Source organism: Camelus dromedarius, chromosome 7, assembly GCF_036321535.1.
Source record: "Camelus dromedarius isolate mCamDro1 chromosome 7, mCamDro1.pat, whole genome shotgun sequence".
Taxonomy (NCBI): domain Eukaryota; kingdom Metazoa; phylum Chordata; class Mammalia; order Artiodactyla; family Camelidae; genus Camelus; species Camelus dromedarius.
This window is the reverse complement of record NC_087442.1, coordinates 68,284,383-68,307,935: the sequence shown is the minus strand read 5'-3', so window position 1 is coordinate 68,307,935 and position 23,553 is coordinate 68,284,383. Positions and strand designations below refer to the sequence as shown.

At 36.4% G+C, this 23,553-nt stretch overlaps 1 protein-coding gene across 3 annotated transcripts in view; it reads right to left on the bottom strand.

Annotated features, from left to right (window-relative positions):
• The window catches only part of SEMA3D (semaphorin 3D), a 177,030-nt gene that overhangs the window by 4,783 nt on the left and 148,694 nt on the right, over nucleotides 1–23,553 (bottom strand). For 2 of the 3 annotated variants that reach the window (XM_010977991.3, XM_064487618.1), the window contains 7 exons: nucleotides 20,849–21,071; nucleotides 18,622–18,710; nucleotides 16,737–16,778; nucleotides 13,766–13,923; nucleotides 11,523–11,587; nucleotides 4,791–4,930; nucleotides 1,710–1,733 (listed from right to left, as the gene is read on the bottom strand). In XM_010977991.3, the coding sequence (XP_010976293.1) occupies nucleotides 1,710–1,733; nucleotides 4,791–4,930; nucleotides 11,523–11,587; nucleotides 13,766–13,923; nucleotides 16,737–16,778; nucleotides 18,622–18,710; nucleotides 20,849–21,071 (741 nt within the window). The remainder of the gene's footprint in view (nucleotides 1–1,709; nucleotides 1,734–4,790; nucleotides 4,931–11,522; nucleotides 11,588–13,765; nucleotides 13,924–16,736; nucleotides 16,779–18,621; nucleotides 18,711–20,848; nucleotides 21,072–23,553) is intronic. The other variant, XM_010977992.3, reaches the window with a different exon arrangement.

The window sequence follows — 23,553 nt, the reverse complement described above, 5'->3', positions numbered from 1 at the left end:
CGTGGCTTTTAGAGACTGTCACAGCTCTGACTCACTACTTTTTATTGTTTTTTTTAAGCTTCTGACAAAAAGGAACACGACTTTGTGATTTTACACATATTATACAACAGTTCATCATTTTGGGGTCTTCTTGTGTGTATGTCCTGTTTATGTTATTTTACTCTGAAGTCTGGCCCCCTTCCCTCCTCTCCAGTCTATTTCTGTCCCTGCAGGATTCAGGGCTTCATAAACACCTGGCATTTCATTAGTCCATCGTGGTTCTTCACCTTTCTTTTCTTTGGTCGAATGCATAATTTTTCTTTGGTTTTTGACCTACAGATATAAAGCTTGCTTTAATGAATTTCTTTCTGGATTTATTTAATGTCTATTAGATTATTTAAGTGATTTTTCCCTAAAATTGCAAACATATGCCTTTAATGAAATGGTATCCCTAATAAAATACATTGTGAATTGATATATTTTCATAGGGTTTTTGCAATCTAGAGATAGAAATCTATGACCCAGAAATTAAGTGGTTGACTAACATTTGCCTACTTTACATTCTCATTCTCTGTAATGCTTTCATTCCATGCTGGAATAGGATGCATTATGCAGGCTGCATCTCAACAGTGAAATGTCAGCACAGTCAATTTAGAAAATTCAGCTCCTCTACAAAGAGATAATGTAATCTCTGGCCACTGATTTAAACTCGTGGAATTTTCTCCACTCTAGAAGTGATAAGTAAAAACCGCTCAGCCTTACAAATCAAAACCATGCTTGAAGTGGGGTCGACTATCCATTTGCCTAATGTGAACAAGGATAATACATTTGGCATTATTAAATGTAGATCTTCAGTGAAGGGCAATTCATTTAAAACGAGAAGAGAAACATGGAAAGGGACAAAGGACAGTTAGGTACTAAGCAGCAGGTAAAGGTCAGAGCCTTCGTTCTCAGATAATAGCAGCCTAATGGTAATTCCTTTGTAGATAATTTACCTGTCAGTTCTTTCATAGCTAAAGCCTTGTACGTGTGTTGGAAATGACTAGGGCTTCAAGAATATCCCCCTCCTTCAATTTAGCACTGAGGCAACTGGCTCATGATTTAAAAGAAAAAAAAAATTGAATTTATACATAACTCACTCTTTGATAATTTAGTATCTTTGAGTAAGTGTAAATATAAAATGTAAGCTGTAATTGTAAAAATTAAGTCAAAATCACTAGAAAATATATATTTGCTGTTTCATTGGGGAAGGAATTTCTAAGCATAACAAGTGATAAATAGTACAGATATAAATCAATAGATTTGTCTACATGAAATATTTAACTTTTGTGCATTAGGAACACAAAAATTCTTAGATATAAAACATCATAAAAAGTTACTGATAATGTACATAATATTAAAATGTTAATATCTATAACATATAAAGGGCTTGTTAAAATAATTTTAAATTAATGTAAACTAAGCAAATGTCAGGTAAGAATTTAACAAATACAACTGAAACCAACAGTCAAGAAACATGAGAAGGTAAGTTCATGTAGCAATACTCAAAGAAATAGACATTAACATAAAGTAATACTTTTCATAAAGACTGGTGATGGTTTCCTTAAATCATAATACATAATTTTGCCTCGGGAGTTCAGAAAAGGCACTAATATGGTGATTTTGATGGGAAATTAGCAATATGCAGTTGTTTATCCCAGGAGGTAAGATAATTAAAGCCTTTAACTCACCTTTTTTTCATTTAAGAATCTGTCCTAAGAAAACAGACAAGTAGAGAAAGATTTAGATATAGGGAAGTTGAATACCTTTTTAAAGAGGATACATGAACTATTTAAATAAAGGGTGGTACGTCTGTGGATGACTATGGCATTAGGATGGCAGGGGTAAGGGACGGGAAAACATGGTATTAGACTTGAATGACAGAGGGAAATGCTCATAGTCTAATAGTGGGGAAAAAGAAGCTAGAATAGACAGCAAAATAGTGTTTGTGCTCATCTACACCTAGCGACCTCATAGTTCTTTACACGTTACTACCTTTTCAAAACCATTTATATTGTTTTTAAAAGCAACACAAATAAAACAGACCTCCAGATAGAAAAATGCAAATATTTGAAGATGTTTTTAAAACATTTTAAAAATCCATAGAAAGATTACTCCTACAAATGGCATAAGCTATTGCCTCTTTTATTTATTCAGATCTGAAAAGTTCAACAGAAGCTTGGGGACTGCCAATTAACCTGCTAGTTACAGCATAAACATCATCAATTTTGAGAACAGCTTTGTAAGAAAGTCAGCAGATAACTGACTCATGACCTCCCCAGCAGCACCCAACTGTGAAACAACTCGGCAAGGAAATGTTCTCCTCCTGGCTGAGAATAACCTGGTGACAGCCCCTGTGCCACAGGAGATCCTGGGCCCTCCCTTAGGCTTTTTTTTTTTGGGGGGGGGGGAGGTGGAAGGAGTTCAAACTATGACCTTCTTGATAAAGAGCAGAGGGTATCCTGCTGGGGAAAATGCTTCAAATCTAGTCTGCATTTTGCCCCTTTCCTCAGCTCAGGAAGCAGTATTGCATATCCGGGACAAGGTGTAACTACCTATTTACAAAGATAGATGAAAATACCAGCTGAAACATTACAGCTAAACTACTTTTAAGTATAATTCAATAAATACACTATTTCTGCTCCATTGAAATTCATGGAGCATGGAACCACCATGACTGTATGATATACTGCTAAAAGGTACATTAAAATAAGGCAAAGCATTTTCAGGAAACATGAAAGATGTAAACGCAGAAAGCATAGGCAAATATACATATCTGTAGCTGGGAGAATACTCCAAGCAGAGTTCCATATTTTTTAAAAGTCAGGTTAAATTTTTCATTATTAAAGAATTATATTTAACTGAAAAGAAATTATCAACTTTCATTAACTATAAAATTAATAATACTGGTTTGGGATACTCAAAAGTAAAATACTGCAATGTAACTAAAGGAAAATCTGCATGTTAAAAAAAAATCATATAACATCCTTCCAGTATTTCTTGGATAAATAATAAATGCTTTATGTTTTGAAATTAAATCACTACTATATCAGATAAAATTTCAATACATATTGTTAAAAAAGACCCTTTAAATAAACATTTAGCATAGATATGGATATGCCATATCCTTAAAATTTATGGATGTCAATAGCTATGAAAAATCAAGTTTCATTGGAGAAATAGGGCATAAAGAATGAAGTAATTCCCTTAATATTAAGCATAAAGGGTCAACATTTTGATAGCAAAATTATTCTTAGATGAAGAGAATGATAGTAACTTCTTAATGTAATGGTGAAACAAATCTTTAAATCTATTTCTTATCATAAAATTTGCATCTTTGACTCCAGGGTTTCACCACCTCAGCACCTCCGACACTTGGGTGGGGCTGGGAAATTACTGACTGTGAGAGACGGTGCACTGTAGGATGGTGGGCATCATCTCTGACCTCGACTCACTAGATGCCAGTAACATCCTCCACTCACCCACCCAGCTACCAAAAATGTCTCCAGAGATGGCTAAATGGGAATACTCTGGGAGCAAAACTGCCTGAAGTTGAGAACCACTATTCCACACTAATGTTTGACCTATCATATATACGATTTAAATGTTTACAGACTGAACAAGGAGGCTGATATTTTAGAGAGTATTTGGTCCACCTACTGATACAACAGAGAAACTGAGTGCTAGAGAAGTCAGAACCTGCTCACGAACTCTCAGTAGTCAAGGCGAACACATCATCAGTGTATTTCCTACATCACGTCCTCCAAGGTAGACAGTATCGACAATTTTGTATGCCTGTTTTACACTTGTGAGTAATCCTTTGCTATGAAATTCACAGTCTTGTATGTGTTTTCTCATTTTGACAGTCACTTTTGCATTTATTTTGTTCACCTGTGAAAATTCTGGCTCAGAGATATTACCAAAGGACTCAGGATTGTGACTCAACTTAAGACATCTAATTCTGATCCTGTGTTCATCCCATTACCATTGCAGTGTTCTTAATATTGGGACTTTTAGAACTTTAGATTGAATATCACTCGTTTCTCATAGGCATTAGTATGGAAATTTAAAAATTCAGTCAATTAAACTTTCTATCATGACATTCAAATATTAGACTCCTCAGACTACCCAAACTCATCTCATTCAATTTAGCAACATGAATAGCCTATCTACCTCACAAAATCTGTGATATGTTTTAATCACATATGTGTTATATAAACTGAAACAGAAAAAGAAGTCAAAAGATGAGTATAGCATTCATATTACTTACATCTGTTCATGTAATTTTAATACCTAAGAGTTTAAAGGTACATATGTCCAGATACTTATCCAACTCGTTCATATGATATGATAAGGTAGATAGTTCCATTTTTATACAAACATGACATGTTTCATTTTATACTCTAAATGGAATACAGTGTGAATTAGAATTTAGTCATTGTGCTACTGTGGGGGAGAGGAGTCTTGTTCTCAATCAGAGAATTCTTCTAAAATATAGACCATCTATGAAAAAGAATCATGTAAATTAAAAAAAATTCAATCTGCCTTTAAATGTATTTTATTAACACATTTGCATTAAATTGGCCTATTCTTATCTCAGAGGCGTTGTTACCTTGGGTGTTAGAATATATGAAATTTTATTTTCCTTGTTATCAAATAGTGAAAAGAGCACCATTTGGCACTAAAAGTCGAACATCTCTCACAACCTAAACTTGATTCAGGTTTTACTCTGTTTCCTTCAAGGCGAGCATTCTCTGATGACTGTAACTCACCTCCTCCCGATGTTCATCTCCTGACCGCTGGATATACCACTTAATAGATGCTTGTTGGGATTTAGGTATACATTCCAGAAAGGTTGAATTAAATTCAATGCCAAAAATCACCTTTTCATCAGCAGCTTCATGACTAATGCCTGGAAAGCAAACATGGAATAGGAGATTAACCTTGACTGGATTTTAAAAGCAATGGGAATACAGACTGATTTAGAACAGATGCCATCAGGGAAAGATTCATACACATTATTAAAGAGAAAGGAAATTCAGGTTATAATATTGTTACCTGAGAGTCAAATATTATCTAATAGACTGATTTTTAAAACTATCCCTGCATTGCAGTTTTTACTTTCAACAATATATTAGCTTTTTACAATTTCTTTTTAAAATAAGAATTCACGAGATCTAACTCTGAACATTGCACCTCTTTGAGGCGAACTGAATAAACTTTAACATCTTTTAATGCTTTAATATCTTTTACTTCGTGTAAAATATAACCAACTTTGTATAGTTCTGGAAGTGCAATTTATTTCGCCTTTAAAGAGAAATTCTATCATGAATTGGTCCACAGAGCTGACCACATAACATATAATCATATATTACAACCATGTGACATGTTGATGTCAGAAAAGTGCAATGCTGTATACTTGATGAAATTCTATGATGATGCTAATAAGTTAGATGCTCTCATACTCAGAATCAGGACCTTATCTGTATTTTCTACCCCAAAAATGTTCTCTCTTGTTTAAAGAGGGATGTTTTAGCCCAACATGCATTTGTTACAAGATAGTTAATGGAAGGCTCAAGGATCAGTGTCTCAGACACCTTATTCTCGGAAATCAGCTGCACCATCTGAAATGCATTCCACCCAGAATAGCCAAAGGCTGGGTCCCACGTGTGATCTAAGATCTATAGCTCAAATCTGATCAAATAAAAAATGACAGCTTCTCATCCTGGCCCAAACATGCACTGTTTCATCGTATATTCAGATGTCTCAATTCTGCAGATGGGCCTGCTTAGCATCGTAGGTATAAAGCGGAGTAAGGCATAAGGGATCTGAGTGAATCCTAAATCTCTGCACACAAAATTATCCACAAATGGCATGAATGCACATGCATCCAATAGCTAGGCTTCTTTTCAAGACTTCTGAACTTCTTTGTGTCCTACCAGCAAAGATTAAGTCAAGCATGCTGACCCCATTATGAATTAACCTCACCTAACCTTTAAAATGTGTGGATTCCACTTGAAATCTGTAATCTATCCACTATCTCTGCCAATTCAACAAATTACAGCTACGATTTTCACAGTTAATACGTTCCTAATGCACAGGAAGATGATCAGTGCCGGTCAAGGAAGAGAGAGACATGCATCATTTCAGGGTAACAGATCCCATTTTCCTGAGCAAAGGGAGTTCCCAAACAAAGCAGGGAGGATGCAGGTAGACTGTCAGGTGACGGGGCAAGGGCTCGGGAGAAACTCAGACGGATGCAGCCGGGGGGTCGGTAAAAGATAATTAGCGAAATCAACTGGAAAAGTGAAATAGTGAGCTGACTGATAGCCATCTTCAAATCAGTAAAAATACAGTGACCCTTTGACACAGAATCATCACTACATCTGTCTGAATGGAAATTAATTTATTTTTGCTTCCAATAATATTTGTTTTATCACTGAGTTTAAGATTTTCTATTTTTAAATTTAAACATGTATGTATATGTCTGTAAATGTGCATGTATATCTATATACACATACATACATATTATATAATTCTAGTACCATCCATTTTTAAAGGTGCAAAAGTTATATATAATAATGTTTTTAAATAACAGAATATCTTCTCATTAAATGTAAAATAATTTTAAAGGTAATATTTTAATCTTCCAGGTTACGGGCAAAAATGTTTTTCACAGAGAAATGTCTGGAAGATTTCTTTATAATGAACATAAGACATGACTTTGAAGTCACTGCAGCAAGACTGTAAGTGTTTAAAATTGTTAAACACAGTTCATCTACATGCATTAGTGATTTTACATTGTTAATAATCATGGATAGTATATAACAATGAACAAAGAAAGGAAGAAAGAAACGAAACATCAATTTGCCAATTATTCAAGACATGATTACCAAGTCAATGCAACACACGTTTATGGTGGATTAGAAACAAGCCATCTCCTTTCTTCTTTACCAAAAACTATTGTTCAAACATGACCCCTTCTCTCTCCTAAGATTGAAAATGCTTAGTTTGTAAATATCTTCATAATTTCTACTTTACTTCTCACAATTGATTCTCTGCCTCTGGCATCTCCTTTTCTAATCAGTTACCAAACAAACGTCAATTTTGTTTTTAAAGCAACTTTTCTTGGTAATATGAAATAGCTCCTAATCACCTACTGGGTAAACAAACTCCACAGAAAAACAGGGATCGTCACAAACTTAACCGAATCTAGCTGAGTTCTTTCTGATTTTAATAATTACTTCATCTGTGTAGTAAAATTTGAGTGTTTCCTTAAGAAACAGCTCAAATTCTAGCCATCTGAATATCCCCAAACATTCTTTTGTGCCTCCCATACTGGCGTTGCTTTTGGTGCGGGGGATATACTGGTGACTATGACAGGCAAATTCACTGCCCTCAAGAAACTTACTTTCTAGTGACAAAGACAAAGTAATCAAGTGAATGAATAGAGAAGGGATGTAGTATCTGGCTGTGTTACGCATTACACGTAAAAATAAAGCAGATTAGGGAATAATTAAGAGGAGAAGGGAAGACAGGTGTTTGAGGTAGGATGATCAGGAAGGGTGTCTCTGAGACATTAACACTTTAACCATGGAATTAAATGATGTGAAGCTGGGGCTACGTGGACACCTGAAGAGAAGAGTTCTCCAGGTACAGAGGAGAAAGATGCAAACAGGGCTGAGGTAGGGACCAGCCTGGTGCTTTTGAAAAAGAGAAAGCCAGCGGGAAGCCATGCCAGTGACATGAGAATCAGAAGAAGGTGTTAGGAACCAGATCACATAGAGTCTTGCAGGCCACGGAAAAGACTGCAGAGTTTTAACTAATTGTTCTAAGAAGCGAGTGAAAGGTTTTGAGTAAAGGAATGACACGATCTGACGGATGTTTTTCAAGAGGTTATTTTGGCTACTGTGTGGGATCCAGGCTGGAGGGAGGCAGGCATGGAAGCAGGGAGACCAGTTTAGTGGCTCCTGAAGAGGTATGGTGGGTCTGGTTAGGATGGCATCTGTCGAGGTGATGAGAAGTGGCAGGTGTGACCACTGAGCCAAACGGACATACTGAGAGGTTGGTGATAAGATGTGAACGAAAGAGAAGCATAAAAAGATGACTCCTGGCTTCTTTTTTTTTTTTTAACTGAAGTGCAGTCAGTTACAATATGTCAATTTCTGGCATAAAACAATGTTTCAGTCATACATATAAATACGTATATTCATTTTCATATTCTTTTTCATTAAAGGTTACTACAAGATATTGAATATAGCTCCCTGTGCTATACAGAAGAAATTTGTTTTTTCTCTATTTTGTATATAGTAGTTAATATTTGCACATCTAGCTGCTTTTTGACTTAAACAGTTGGGCAAATGTGGTGCCTATTTATTAACATGGGAAGTCTGCAGAAACCATGTAAGTTATAGAGAAGACGACAAGAAGTTGTTCTCAGATATAATTTGAGATACTGACTAGGCTTATGAGAAGGGTTCCTGAATATGAGGGGGCATAGAAGCATACAAGTCTTGCAAAGAGGCGAGAGTCCAGTACTGGACTGTGAATCTGAGCGTCAAACTGCCTCTGACAGTATTGACGTTGATGTTAAGCAGTGAACAGAGACTGGATATGTAGATGAAAAGGCAAGTTAAGAACCCTCAGAAGGAGCAGCCTGTAAGGTAAGAGGAAAACCAGAAGTTGCCCATGCGGTGCCATGAGGCACAGGTGTGCTGGGACACCAACTCTGAAAACAAAAAGCCCTGATTTGTAGTGCTCCCTGATTTCCTATGTAACAACTTCCACCATGGCTGATTCGAACTACCAATGGTTTAAAACCAGCTCACAAAATTTCCCAATAATCAACAGTCAGCTCTCATGGGGACGTAAGACCTGCCTCCAGCACATCCCTGAATGGAGGTCAAGTGAAGAAGGTGTGTCAAGGAGGAGGGAGTTAGACAGCAAGTCAACATGGGAACTGAAAACTGGCCACTGGATTTGGCAAGGAGGAAACTGCTGGTGATCTTGACCAAAAATGGATTGGGTAGAGTGGTAATGATTAGAAAAGACAGTGTGCAGTGGGTTGTAACAAGAATGGGATATGGTGAAGTAGATACAATAACTGTGAGCGCCTTAGGCAGCAACAGTGTTTTATATCTCCTGGTAACATTCATCATTATATGACAAGAGCATGTGTTTTCCTTGTTTTTACATTTATTGCTGGCTCCCTCCCCTAACACACATATCAATATACAATCCATGAGTGCATAGATTGTTTTCTTTTTTGTTCATTAGTATAACCTCAATACCTAAAATAGCCCCTGATAAATCTCATATGCACTTGTGAAAAATTGCACACATAGCACATAGTAATGATTGCTAAAAAAAAATACCGGACAGAACAGTGAGTCACCTACACATTAGAACAAGAAGACACACATACTGCTCTGGACTAGAGCTCATTTTTCAGAAGAATTAAATTATAAGTTATAGATAACTGTTTTTAAATTAAGAATGCTTTGCCAGTATATAAACAGCTCATACAACTTAATAATAAAAAAACAAACAACCCACCCAGAAATGGGCAGAAGACCTAAATAAGCAATTCTCCAATGAAAATATACAAATGGCCAATAGGCACATGAAAAAATGCTAAAAGTCACTCATTATCAGAGAAATGCAAATCTAAATTACAATGAGATATCACCTGATACCAGTCAGAATGACCATCATTAAAAACTCCACAATGATAAATGCTGGAGAGGGTGTGGAGAAAAGGGAACCCTTTTGCACTGTTGGTGAGAATGTAATTTGGTGCAGCTGTTATGGAAAACAGTATGGAGATTCTGCAAAAGACTAAAAATATACTTACTATATGGTCCAGCAATCCCACTCCTGGGCATATATCCAGAGGGGACCTTAATTCAAAAAGATACATGCACCCCAATATTCATAGCAGCACTATTTACAATAGCCAAGATGTGGAAACAGCCTAAGTGTCCATCGACAGATGACTAGATTAAGAAGCTGCAGTATATTTATACAATGGAATACTACTCAGCCATAAAAAAGAATAAAATAATGCCATTTGCAGTAACATGGATGGACATGGAGATTGCCATTCTAAGTGAAGTAAGCCAGAAAGAGAGAAAAATGCCACATGATATCACTTATATGTGGAATCTAAAAAAAAGGACACAAAGGAACTTATCTACAAAATAGAAACAGACTCATAGACATACAAAACAAACTTACGGTTACTCGAGGGGAAAGAGGGTGGTAAGGGATAAATTGGGAGTCCGAGATTTGCAGATGCTAACTACTATATATAAAATAGATAAACACCAAGTTCATACTGTATAGCACAGGGAACTATATTCAATATCTTGTAGTAACTTATATTCATTTTCATATTCTTTCTCACCATATCTATGTTCATGTATGACTGAAGCATTATGCTGTACACAAGAAATTGACACAATGTTGTAAACTGACTACAGTTCAATTATATATATATATATATAATTATTTTATATATATATGTATGTGTGTGTATATATATATATAATGTATATATATATATAAAAGAATTCTCTGCCAGCCCATCAGTTACAGACTATGAAATCTGGGTCGTTTATCCAGTGGTGGGTGGTTACTAACAATGTGATGAAGAGAAGGCAGTTCTTTTCTCCCTCTAGTTGTGTGTGTGTGTGTGTGTGTGTGTGTGTGTGTGCACATGTATATATTTTCTATCAGAAGGCAGAGCTGGAGAGTGGGAAGTAACCAAAACTCTGGAATATACTCTTACAGATTTTTTTCTCTATTATCAGAGTCACTCAACAGACCTACTCTTGATTCTGCACTCTGCCCTTCGCATACTCAGATTTTCAAAATCTTCCCATTTATGACAGTTACTCTGACAGTACAGTGTCTGGTGATCTCTTTTTTGCTAAACTCCCACATCACTAATTGTGCCTTATGACATCTCCCCAAAGAACTGCAAGCTCTCTAAGGAGGCTTGCTGTCTCAAACTATACCCAGTACAATTATATGCACAGAGAAGTCACTTAATAAATATTTACTGATTGCATGGATATACAGATTAATAAGTGACTACAAATAATGCCTAGGCTACTAACATTTCTTTCCAGTAAGTGCCAGCACTTTTATCAAACTTTCTGGGAGGGTCTCTGTAAGTTTACTCTAAACGTCCATATGTTTTGGACTATATTCTGCTTTATCTCTAATAGCAGCGGTTTCAAACTTTACAAGGATGGATAAGGCATTACAAAAGGAAAAAAAAAAGGTATAGGAATTTTAAAAGCCATATGAAACAAATAACAATATAACAGAGAATTACTCACTTAAGCACGTGAATAGGGGTGCTTTTCCAGAACACAAGCATTACACAAAATGAGATCTTCCTATATAATAGATGCTTTAAGTCGTAACGTGAAAAAGACACATGAAGAGTAGGCTTAAAATTTTCCAGGGGAGAAAAAGCGTAGTAAACCTATACTTACTGTCTTCTATGTCCCAGCACTGCGTGATTGGGTCCCCATACTTCACGTCTTGGCGTCTAGCTCGCCTGTAAAAAATGGATTAAACTGTTTAGAGCTTCCATCATGATCGCTGGAAAATACAGTGTCTACATCTAACACTAGTAACAGTGGCAGGCGCAGAACCATGCTTGTTTTATACTTAGCCTAAATGCAGGTCATTATTCCAATCACTCCAGCATTAATTCAAGTATTCAAATATGACTAGTGGCAGAATGAATCCTGTTTTGGCAATAAGATGATCAGAATCTTATACTGAACTACCACAATTTTCTTTTTCTCTGACTTTGGACAAATTATTCAACAGAACAGGTTGAATATAAGTGTAAGCCAGTTTTCATATCCATCAGATGAGGGTACCTATCTCTACCCTGTTTTTCCAGTCAGTCATCGGGGAAGTACTAAGATATAAAAGAGCTTTAGTTCGTGAGTAAGAACGTACACACAAATACAAAATGACTTCGTTATTATACTGATTTGATTAAGCAATGAGATAAATATCCTTTGAAAGCGAAGTTCAAGTCTGAGATGGCATGAATGGCTAGATGTTATTTCTATCTGCTGACACACAGTTCACACTGTTTCTGTGATAGGAGTGGTGATGATAAGAATAAAATAAGGGCCTTGTGCATTATCACTCATTTTCCTGAAGAGAAAATAGTAACCATTTTACAAAAAAAAGAAAAAAAATGCTACATCTAAATTAAAGAAGGCTTACACTCAGAGTACAGTTTCATTCCCCTTGGCTATTTTATGTTGCCACATCAGAGGTCAGAGATGTCCCAGTAAGCCTTCTGAGATGCGTAGGGCCTTCCTTGAGGGGAATGCTGACCGGGTGACAACCCTGTGGAAGGCTCATCTATCATACACGTGTATTTCTGGGCTCACATGGACATTATGTTAGGTAAGGGAGAACATCACAGTGGCATGTCTGCAAGATCAGAGATACAGTCTTGGGAAATACAAGAAGAAAAAATTATGATGGTCAAAGGTACATAAGGTCAAGAATGTTTTTAAATCTTGGCTTCTTAAGGAACAGGAACAATTCATCAAACTGAAGGTTCATTACCAACTAATGAGCATTCTTGTTTTTTAGCTTCTGGAAGAGAAAAGCGTTCCCAAAGACTCAATAGGAGAGTATATTTTTGGTCAAACTGTAACAAAATGTTGGTGACATTTTACTTTCAACTTGAAATAATGGTATCTCCCTACTTACATTTAATTCAGAGATTTTAGGGAATATAAAAAGTCTCTGAATTTTAAGCAGTATCTGATTATGTACTATCTATTCAGTCTGTGATCCCTAGAACTGACCACTTGACAAATCAGTAAAATTTCAAAAAGGTAAAAGTGTGTATGTAGGAGTGGGGCTAGCACATGCTCACCTGTTATCTTCTTTTTTAAGACAAAAAAATGAAAAAATTTTCCATATACAGTATCCTGACATTTTACCTAGAAGATGAATGCTTTGAGCAATACTTCAGAAAATAGTATTGTATTACTATAATCCACATTTTAAAATAATGATATTTCAATATATTTAGCCACCATCAGTCATATTAATGAGCATTCAGGTTGTTTCCAGTAATTCTGCTACTGAAAGGCAGTGCTGAAATGAACATCAAACATATAATTTGTGGTACTTTTGCCCGTGTGTGTGTAGAATGAATTCCTAGCTGGGTATTACTGGCCCACAATAGCATTATTTTTAAGAGCCACATAGAGCAATAAACTACAAACAGCAGGATACAGACTGCTGTTTAAGTATATCTGAATGGTAGAAACTGACCAACTTAGAGTAAAAGTAAAATTGTACAGTCACTGGGGTGCGCTTTGAGCTGTATATACACTTTTACATACATGTATTTATACATTATTGGTAAAATAATAACTATGAGTATATATGTATTTAGAAATAAGAAGAGAAGAAGGGAGGACTGCACAAAGGGTAAAGTAGTAAAGAAAGCAAACTTTCCACAGTTTTTGACACAGACGGAGGAAAAGGACATTAACAATTTATCGGAATTTTGTAAAGTTGTGAAACCGAGGCTAATCATCAGTTAGATCCATTAAACCTATAACCTGTCTTCGTTTATCACAGACCATGTTTTCTATATTTTTCTCTTTAAACTACAAGGCAAGGTACTTGTGTGAGATATTCATTGTGCAGAAAAGAAGCCCCCGTGGTAACTTGATGTGCCTCTCACCTTTTTGAAGTGGGTGCGTATCGAGAACATGCGTTTCCATCCCAGGCACAGTAGGGGTCCCTGGCAAGACAACAGTCTGCACAAGCTTTCCCGTAAGTGCCGCATCTGTGCAAGGAGAGCTGAACCAATCCATCTCGGGACCCGATGTACAATTGTTGCTGCAAATCAGGCAAAACAAATGAATTAGAAGCATCTTTCAGACTAGTCTTAAGAACTTCCCTTTCTGGAATACCACATCACAGATCTCAGTCTGTCTCCTCGGGTGCCCTGCCCCTTATAAACACTTGCTCAGAAACCTGACGAAGAATAAGATGAGTCAATCACTTCTACCCCTGGCAGGATGATGGCTGGAGGATGTTGATGCTGAACTGGACAGCATTCTACAGAGCTAGAGTAACCTTGGCAGTAATTTAAGAAGGTCAAAAACCAGCTGCTAGACAGAGGAATTAAGATGTCAGATTCTTTCCTAATAGTTGCAAACACACTCTGGTAGATGACACCAAGCACAGATGCTAGAGGCAGCACTGATGGTCTCCTGCCACGGGTTCTTACAGAAGAGGTGACCGAAAAGAGGTTTGAAAACCTTTCCTGTAGTTTTTAACGAACCATTTCGTTTGCTAATGAAGTACAGATCCCTGAAGGAAAATGAGTTATAAGTGGGAGAGAAAGTATTTGGTATCACCAGGAAAAAAAGCATTAAGGAGGCTTGTGGGATGACACATCACACATGAAAGCCTGCAAGATACTGACAAGCTTAGCACATAAGATGACATTTTGAAAATAAGTCTTGCAACGAATGCACTGCTCTTTATGTGTATTTATTTGAGGGCATGTGGTGGTGGCAGGGGAGGGATGATATAAGTGAATAGACCATAATCTGTGCCTTCAAACAATGCACAATCAAGTTGAGTGGACCATGCCAGACTTTAAATGGAGGAAAAAATTCTGAGAAATAGATATTGGCACAAATATCCTATGTGTACTCAACCTTTAGAAATCTGTCTTATATCTTTACCACCCATTAAACTGTCAGTTAAGACCTCCTGGCTGCTAAATGCAATGCACATTGTTTAGTCTTTGTTTTATAAGCTAATTCTCTATAGCGTTTGACATAGTAAGACTACACCCTCCTTAAAACTGTCTTCCCTTTTTCCTCCTGTTCTCCCTCTTTATTTCTGCCCAAGACTTGTTTCCTTTGATGATTCCTTTCTTTGCATTGAATGTTGGGTATCCCTCTTTTCAATTCTCATCCTTCTCTTTGTACAAAGACTCAGAGGTATCTTGAAAACAACATACACATGCACATACCAGTTCCCCTAAATCTACTCTTCCTACCCTACCTTGACCAAGAGGCACCATCCCGGTCACCCCAGACACCCAGCTCCATCTGGGAGCTGTCTGTGAATCTTCTTTCTTCTCCTTCAGTGCCACCTTATCTCTCCGTCCTCTCATGTAGAGCTAATCTATTTCCGCCTCTCCCTCGCCACTGCCAGTCACAGTCCTTATCGTTTCTTCCCTGGATCACTTGTCAGTGTCCTAATATTTCCACTGGCTTCAGTCTTGTTTTCCAGCAACCCCACCTCTACCCCAGGACTCAGTCCATCCTCCACACTGCCGCACCTCAGTGATCTCTCTAAAAGGAAGAATCTCATCAGGAAATGTTTGAAATCTCTCAAAGTTTTCATTGTCTTGGGTAAACTTGTTCAACTTCTCAGGAGGGCTGACACATAAGGATGTGTCTCCTCTTGCTCTGTCTTACTTCCCCAGATTCATTTCCAGCCTCCCTGCCCCTTGAGCACACATATGCTCTGTGCTGTAGTTGCACACAAACGTTAGAATCTCTCACTCTTAACACCTTCTCAGATGTTCCCCTCTTCTGTCTGACATACACTTCCCCATTGCATCATCCCTTTTTATTTATCTGGTTAACTGCAGCATCCTTCCGAGCTCGAGTTACCTGTCTCTTAGCTACATGCCCCTGCTCCCCCAGCTCCCTCTGAGACTGGTTCCTCTCCGCTCTGTCTCCCTACGACACGGTTCCATTATCACTGGTTTGTCAGCATGCCCCCGTGTCTCCCACTTCCACCATGAGCTTCTGGAGGTTAAGGGCTATGTCATTCATCCATCTCTGTACCCTCCGAGGACAGTAGTAGAACTAAATCTTGAATGAGTGAAGAAATTAACAGAAAAGAATGAAAAGAAACCCTTTAGGTCTTTTTCCTAATAATCCCCGGACCATACTAGGCCTAGGGGATTAAGACAAGTTTGGCAACACCTTAATGTTGAACATATTCTCTAGCACACGACTTTCTTAAATCTTAGGGGCACATACAGAAATGGTAATGCAGGTCTGAACCTCTGGAATCAGCAGAGATTTGGAGTATTATATCCAAGAACTATGACATCACATTAAATATTATTGTTGTTATTAGCTGCCATTCACTTCACACTCAGAAGGCACCAGGTCTCTGCTTAGAATTTTGCATGCAGTATCCTATTTATTAGGAGGTAGATAGTATTTTTCTAGCTTTACTGTTGAGAAAATTGATTCCAGGAATGAGATATTAATTGGAAGGTTGACTGTTGGGCTATTTGCCACTGCAGTCCATAGTCTAACTCCTACACTCCTTGATTAAAAAACATTTTTAATGATTGAGGCTAGTATTCTACATGGATTTCTTATAGCCTTGAAAGAATGACATCCTTACGAGGCTAGGAAAGTGAGCTTAATTTTCAAGAGCCAAGGGAAAGGGAGAATGTATTATTCAATTAATAAAATTGGGTTCCATGTCTCTTAAGGCAAGGCTGAAACAATGGCCTGTAATCAGTTATTGAGGAAACAAATCATTTAAAGTTTTTTACGCTATTCATAATTTAACTTCCAATTTCAATTAATTTTCCCTAAAATGAACTTTGATTCAAGCAATATGTTGCTTTCGTGGGTAATTTTTACCCAAAAATTAGGAAGTACCTGCTTCAGAGACAACTCCATGTTCAAGATGATTGATGAGTGCTGAAAAGGAAAGTTAAATGTTAGTAAAGATAATCACTAACAGTCTTTTATTTATAAGTAGTCAATATTTTGTTTTATCTTATACCAAAGATCATAGGAATAAACTTCAAGGCTCTGTTATATAGAGAAGAAAAGGATCTCAATGTTTGGTCTTTCCTTCCCATGTGTAGTGATTCAACCTTAATAGAAATTATCAAAATAGTTATTTTTAAATCTTATTAAAGAAAAATTACCTAACTGTATGAGGAGACACTCTGCATTGAGAACAGTTCCAAGTTACCACAGGTTTCTCCCTTTTCTAAATCTGCTTATCTTAACTGCTTCCATATAATTCAAACTAGTGTTGACAAGAACATCTCCATAATTATTTATTACCTCTTTCTGCTCTTACTTAGATCAGTAGTTCAAACACTTGTTCAAGTAGCAGAGCTCTGAAAAGTTACAGTGCTCCTTGTGGGTGAACACAGTCCTTATAAAGCACTACAAGACACTGATGCTCATAATTTCATGATATGAACTAGGGCCAAGTTTTATTGGTATAAAATATCCCTCTATGCATACAGTATAAAATTAGAAACATGAACACAAAAGTTACCAAACTAAAAGGATGGAGTATTTAACAAAGTTTTCATCTCTCTCTGTATCTATATTGCTTGCTATTCATTCATTCCTTAACCTGCCAATATTTACTAATCGATAAACAGTAGCAGATTTTTTTTTTAAAAAATTAGAAAATATATTAAAAAATGAAAAGAAAAATGTTAAATGAGAAACTTCTTTCCAATAACTTTTTTTATGAATTAAGAAAACAGGTTCATGACTGAATCTTAACTGGGGAATCCCAACAGTTCGTCCTGACCATTAACAACCGCTCAGGAGACCTACTCTAACGTGTGTTGTGGAGGCTTTACTTCTGGCCTCTGGGTTCACACTTGCATCTGACGTCGATTTTTCCCTTAGGAACCACCTAAGATTTTGTTTCTGTCAGATGCCAGATAGCAGGTCTTGTTCTTGTTAACTCCTTGATCGCTGTGATCATCACAATGTAAACAGGATTCTGTGGAGCCCAGCCTACCAATAACGTGAGCCCCTCACACTGGAAGACTCTACTGGCTCTTAAGGTGATAGATGTTTACACGGAAACAGTCTATTTTAATGAGCTGTCTCAACAAAAATGTTATGAAAGACACAGCATATTTTTAAAAGCTTTTCTAAGAAATGCAATTTTATTTTAATTTAATTTTTAGAAAGTAACTTTAAATTGAATTTTGTTGATGTACAGAGAATGCCGCAATTCAAATTTACTGCTCAAAGTCTAAAGACATTCCCCAAATCTGGAGATCTATTATTTCAGACCTACTAACTCTTTTGGTGGTTGAGGGGAATTTAGCATACATAAAGACTTACTATGATGCACCTTTAAAAAAAATTTCCTTACAGTAATGCAGGGACATATGATTTATACACACTCTACCAGTTTTCTCAAATTCAACTGAAGAAAAATTGGGAAGTAAAATGTACAAAGTAGAAAAGCATCTGGATAGTCAAAGAGACCCCAGGCTTTCATGTGCTGCGGCCGTTTGTCCGACCATATGCTTAGAGAAGCCAGTAGTGAAGGGTAATCTCGGAGCCCCAAGTTAGGTGATAGCTTACAGAGGAAAATGGGTCCCATTCTTACTTGCTTTTAACATTTTTTGCCTTCGCTTACAGAAAAGAAAAATAAAGGAGGTAATTGCAAAGAATTCTCTAGGAAAGGTGATGATATATGAAGACAAATGTGCCCTACGTCAAGAACTGCTCCGTGTCAGCATCTCTTGTCCAGGAACTCTGGCCCGAGTCTTACCTTGAAGACCTGTAACTCCTCCAGTACTACTTCTTCCATATTCCACTTCTCCTTTGAAATGCTGACCACTTTCAGGACTGTTCCAATGTCTGAAAAAATACATTACCCATGATCCTGCTGTGTCTACTTCAATGTTTAGTTAAGCATTTTCCTAGCAACCTTCAACATTGCTGCCCTCAGTTTTTCAATGCCTTTAAGAAATCAGGTTAAATAAAGCCTGCAGGAAGTGAAGCATATTGTATATAATTCCTCCCTTCTGAAATATTATAGCTTTCAGTTCATAAAATACATATTCATAAAGAAAATATTAAAAGGCACATACTCAGAGTATATTCCTACCATAAGGAATATCTATGTCTCCTTTAAATCTTAGTTGAAATGGTAACAAAAAGGGAACAACATTTTTGGAACTTAATTTAAAAGGATAAAATATATTAAAATAACATATTTTCTCTCTCTTAGTGTAAGAAATATTAACTCAGTACTTATCTGATTCACCATGAAAGGCAAATAGATATATTTCCAAAAATCTTAACAAATGGAAGAGAACTCATTGGAACTACTTACAAGGGGGAAGTGGTAGCTCACTAACCAATGTATTTTACTTACAGAAACATAATTAGTGGGCTAGAAAATGAAATTTAAAAAAATTATTTTAGTTCAGTGTAAAAGACTATCACAAGTTTAATAATATGAACCCAGGATTGACATTAGGAAAGACACCTTAAATATAGCATCTTACATTGCAGTTCCACAAGGTGACGTTATGACAGAAAGATGAATAAGAAAAAAAGATCTCATTTGGAAATTAATGTATAGATTGATCTAGACAAAAAAAAAATTAAAAAATAGATGCCTTTAAACTTCTAAGCACTGAAGTTGGAATCTATTAACATGTATGGTAATGATCCTGTTTGCACAAATAGTCTGGATTGTTTAACTCTGTTACGTTTTAAAATGAAGATCTTTGGAAAAATATTAAATATTCATTTTCCAAATGTCATAATTGAAAATCTATCCACCTTAATAGCCTTACAATTTTCTCAGTAAAAGTTAGGTAGCACCACCTAGTGGCTAAGCGGCATTTCTGACACTGAACTGTGGAAGAACTAGCAGTGAGCTTTGGGTGGGCAGTGCAACTAAGTGGCAAACTCATTAGAATTCATGACAAACTAATTATTTCATGTTTTGACCCTTCAGTAGTAATCTCTGTAGTCTTGACAGCATCACTCATTTTCCTGGGCCTCGGTACTGCCATCTGCAACAGTCAGGTTGGACAACTGGTGTTCTTGAAAGTCCTCTGAGTCTGTCCTACAGATGCTTCCCGATAAGCCTAACTTCTGTAAAACGAATATTTTTCAAATAAGTAATTCTAATTAAAATTCATCTGTGGTCCTAAAAACCTATTTCAATAAAAATGCCCATTTCTTTAAAAACCTATCAACTTCTATGTCTTTATGCAGTGCTTGCTCCATCAAAGTACATAACATCCAGGATGCAGTGCTTTTGTTTTAATGATACATGTTATCTTTCCTGCCATTAGAATTCATATGACATTTTCAGATACTACTTTTTTTGAGATGTACCAAATAAACAATACTTCTTTCTCTAAAAAAAAAAAAAAGTGATCATTTTATAATTACTGAATTGGCAAGCAAAAAATAAGCAGATAAGATGGGCTCTAATAATGACAGTGATGCCTGATCCTCAAAATTCAAGGACAGAAAAAATAATTACCGAGAAGTTTCTACTTTAAGATCTTTACAAATTTATGACTAACTTTTTTGAAAAGCCATCTTAAGTCAGCTAAGTCAATGATTCTCAAAGTTGGGTGAAGGGATCCTTTGGGGTAAGGTTATCAAATAAATACCTCTGTAGAGAGAGGGAAATGGGACTTTTGAAAATAAACATTGCCCACTCACTTAATTTCAGTCCACTGTCATTCAACAAATAACGTATTGAGAACCACCTCAACTACAGCAGGCACACTGCAGTCATAATACAGAAATATATGCTGAAATCTCATATAACATAAATGGAGGCGCCTGGAAGATATTTGTGACTGTCAGAGGCACATGTTAAGCAATTTTAAACTAAACACACTGACTAGGTATTAACTAATAATTACTGTTTGATTTTGGCCAATACATTTTTATGAAGTTTTCATTTTCTTTGTCTAATAATGAAAAATTCCTTTGCAAGAAAGCACAATCTGGTTCCAGCATACCTGTTCCAAGAAACATTACGTCATACTGGCCATCTTCTGCGACAACGTGATCCACCACGATCTGTGTCAGTCTGTAATCCACATTGATGCGCTTGAACGTTGGTCCTCCCACAACTGGATAGACTGATTTATACATCACAGGGTGCCGCTTTATGAAACTGATGACATCATCTGGGAAATCTCGGGTGGACTTAATCAGTGGGTCATAGGTTTTGCTTGGACACTGAAAAGAAATGAGGAGGGAAGTAGACACTGTTCATGCACCTGAGAAATTACACTGCTAATAAAGTTTTTAAGGCTGATCATTAATAATATTAAAGGAATGGTCAACAGGACCGCTATGAAATCACATGTACATGTAAATAAATGCAGTTTATCTTGAGTGTATTTAAATCCAGTTTTTGCTTTCAAAATATTCTAAATTATTACAATAAAATATTATTCAGCCACACACAAAAATGGAATCTTACTATTTGCAAAACCATGGATGGACCTTGAGGGCATTATGCTAAGTGAAATAAGTCAGATAAAGACAAATACCAACTGATCTCACTTATATTAACAAACAAAAGAGCTCATACAATGAACAGATTGGTGGTTGCCAGAAGTCGGGTGGAGGGTGGGTGAAATGGGTCAAGGGGGTCAAAAGGTACAAAATCCCAGTTATAAGTCCTGGGGATGAAATGTACATCATGGTGACTATAGTTACTAATACTGTATTGCATATTTGAAAGTTGCTAAGAGACTACATCTTAAAAGTTCTCATCACAAGGAAAAAAATATGTAACTATGTTGGTGACTGATGTTAACTAGACTTCTGATTATTTTCCATTACATACAAATATTGAATCATTACATTGTACACTTCAAGCTAATACGTTGTATGTCAGTTATATCTCAGTAAAACATTAATTGTACACATATTTTAAATCTTTTATCAATGTCCAGCTGGGCTCTTACTTTCAAAATACTCTTTTCAGTTGCAGTAGCATAAATGAAAATTTATAATTCCAATCCCAAGACAATGTCTTTTCTTCCAAGAAGGCTGACTTCAGAAAACTGAATACAAAACCCCCACGCTAGGTATTTCCATTGTCTTGAACTGTTCTTTTGAATTAACCTCAGATCTCAAAAGACAACTGACTTTGCTTGTTGGCAGATAGAATGGCTAATGGTCATCACAGAGAACCTTCTGAAACAAATTATCCTGCTTTTTAAAGCTTCACAATGTTTCCTCCAAAAAAAAAAAAAAAACTAAATTATATTCATTTACCTGTATTTTCTAAAGTTTCCACAGTGAGCTCTTTTCTTATGAAGATACATGGAATTTGAGTTGAAATAATTAAGACAGTAATCTATATATGCCATTATATTCAATTTCCTTTAATTAATGTAAAATTTCAGTTTTAAATTAAAACCAAGATTGTTAAAATGGAACAAATCAACATGTCATAAAATTACTTGTAGAAGAGTTTTAGTAGCTTGACATAATTATCTAGTTTTTCATAACTAGTGTGAAAATTTATTGTGAATAATTCAACAGCTCTTCCCTGAAAGAATCTGTGGGGAAACCCTCAGGGAATTTTTCACTTCTGTCTAAAATTGATTCTTGTGTGCTTTTTGGCATCCACTAACTCAGCAGTTAGCAGACCCTGCCCCCTGGTGGTAAAAGTAAAAAGTTCACACTGGTACAAATTAAATGAATTTGATGTGCCTCTATGCAAAAACATGAAGAGACTTGCGTCAGAATTTCATACATTTTTTTCCCCAGCAGATACCTCCCCTACCACATGCTAAATCTATTTTATTATGATTTTATTATATTACAATTTAGGAAGTTATCTCAGAGAACTCTTCTGTAGTAGCACTTGAATTCTTGACTGGCTAATACATCATTTTGGAATGGAAAAGTTTGGCTATATGACGCAGGCATAGAAAAGAAAATGAGCTACATTGAGGAAAGTTGGTAAGAAAGTGCTGCTTTCTACCTATTTTACTTTGTAGACAAACTGGAAAAAATCTCCACTGACCTGAGCCATTATACACAACACTGATTAGAATCTTGTCAAGGCTCCAAATCTGTACTTCTCGGTCAGTAACATTCACAAGGGACAGTCTCAGGGAACTAAAGCTACTGGAGTTAGTCACCATATATGACCCCGACCTCAAATTTTACCGCAATAAAATCGTAAGTAGTTCACCAAATTACAAGAAATATCAAAGAAGTTGTACTTCAAAAAAAATCTGTTAATGATTTTCTATAAATAATTTGAGAATATCTTTTATCTTTCAGAAAAATCTTGCCTGTCTGAGCTTCAGAAGCTGATCTGTTCTTGGTATCTAGTGACTTGTCCCAGGTCTGCACTGAAGAGGTTAGAAATGTCCTAGAATGTTAGCCATTTGGTGACTCCTGAGCATATTCTTAACTGAGTGTTGGAGTAAAGATCTCATTGTTTCTACCGTTTTGCCTTCAGCAAAGTGGAATCTGTCAACTCAGTAATGGAAGGCACCCTATGTTAAACAGATTAAGCTGTGACTCAAAATGGATATGGAGCTCGAAAGATGATACAAAGCTCTTGCCCAATTACAGGCTGCATGTTTGAGGCTCAGTCAAAAGCCATTCATAGTGGGCTTATCACTTACAATGCCTGCGGTACTATCTGTGGGTCTATCATTAAAATCAAAGCAAATGTGAGCTTTTTGGC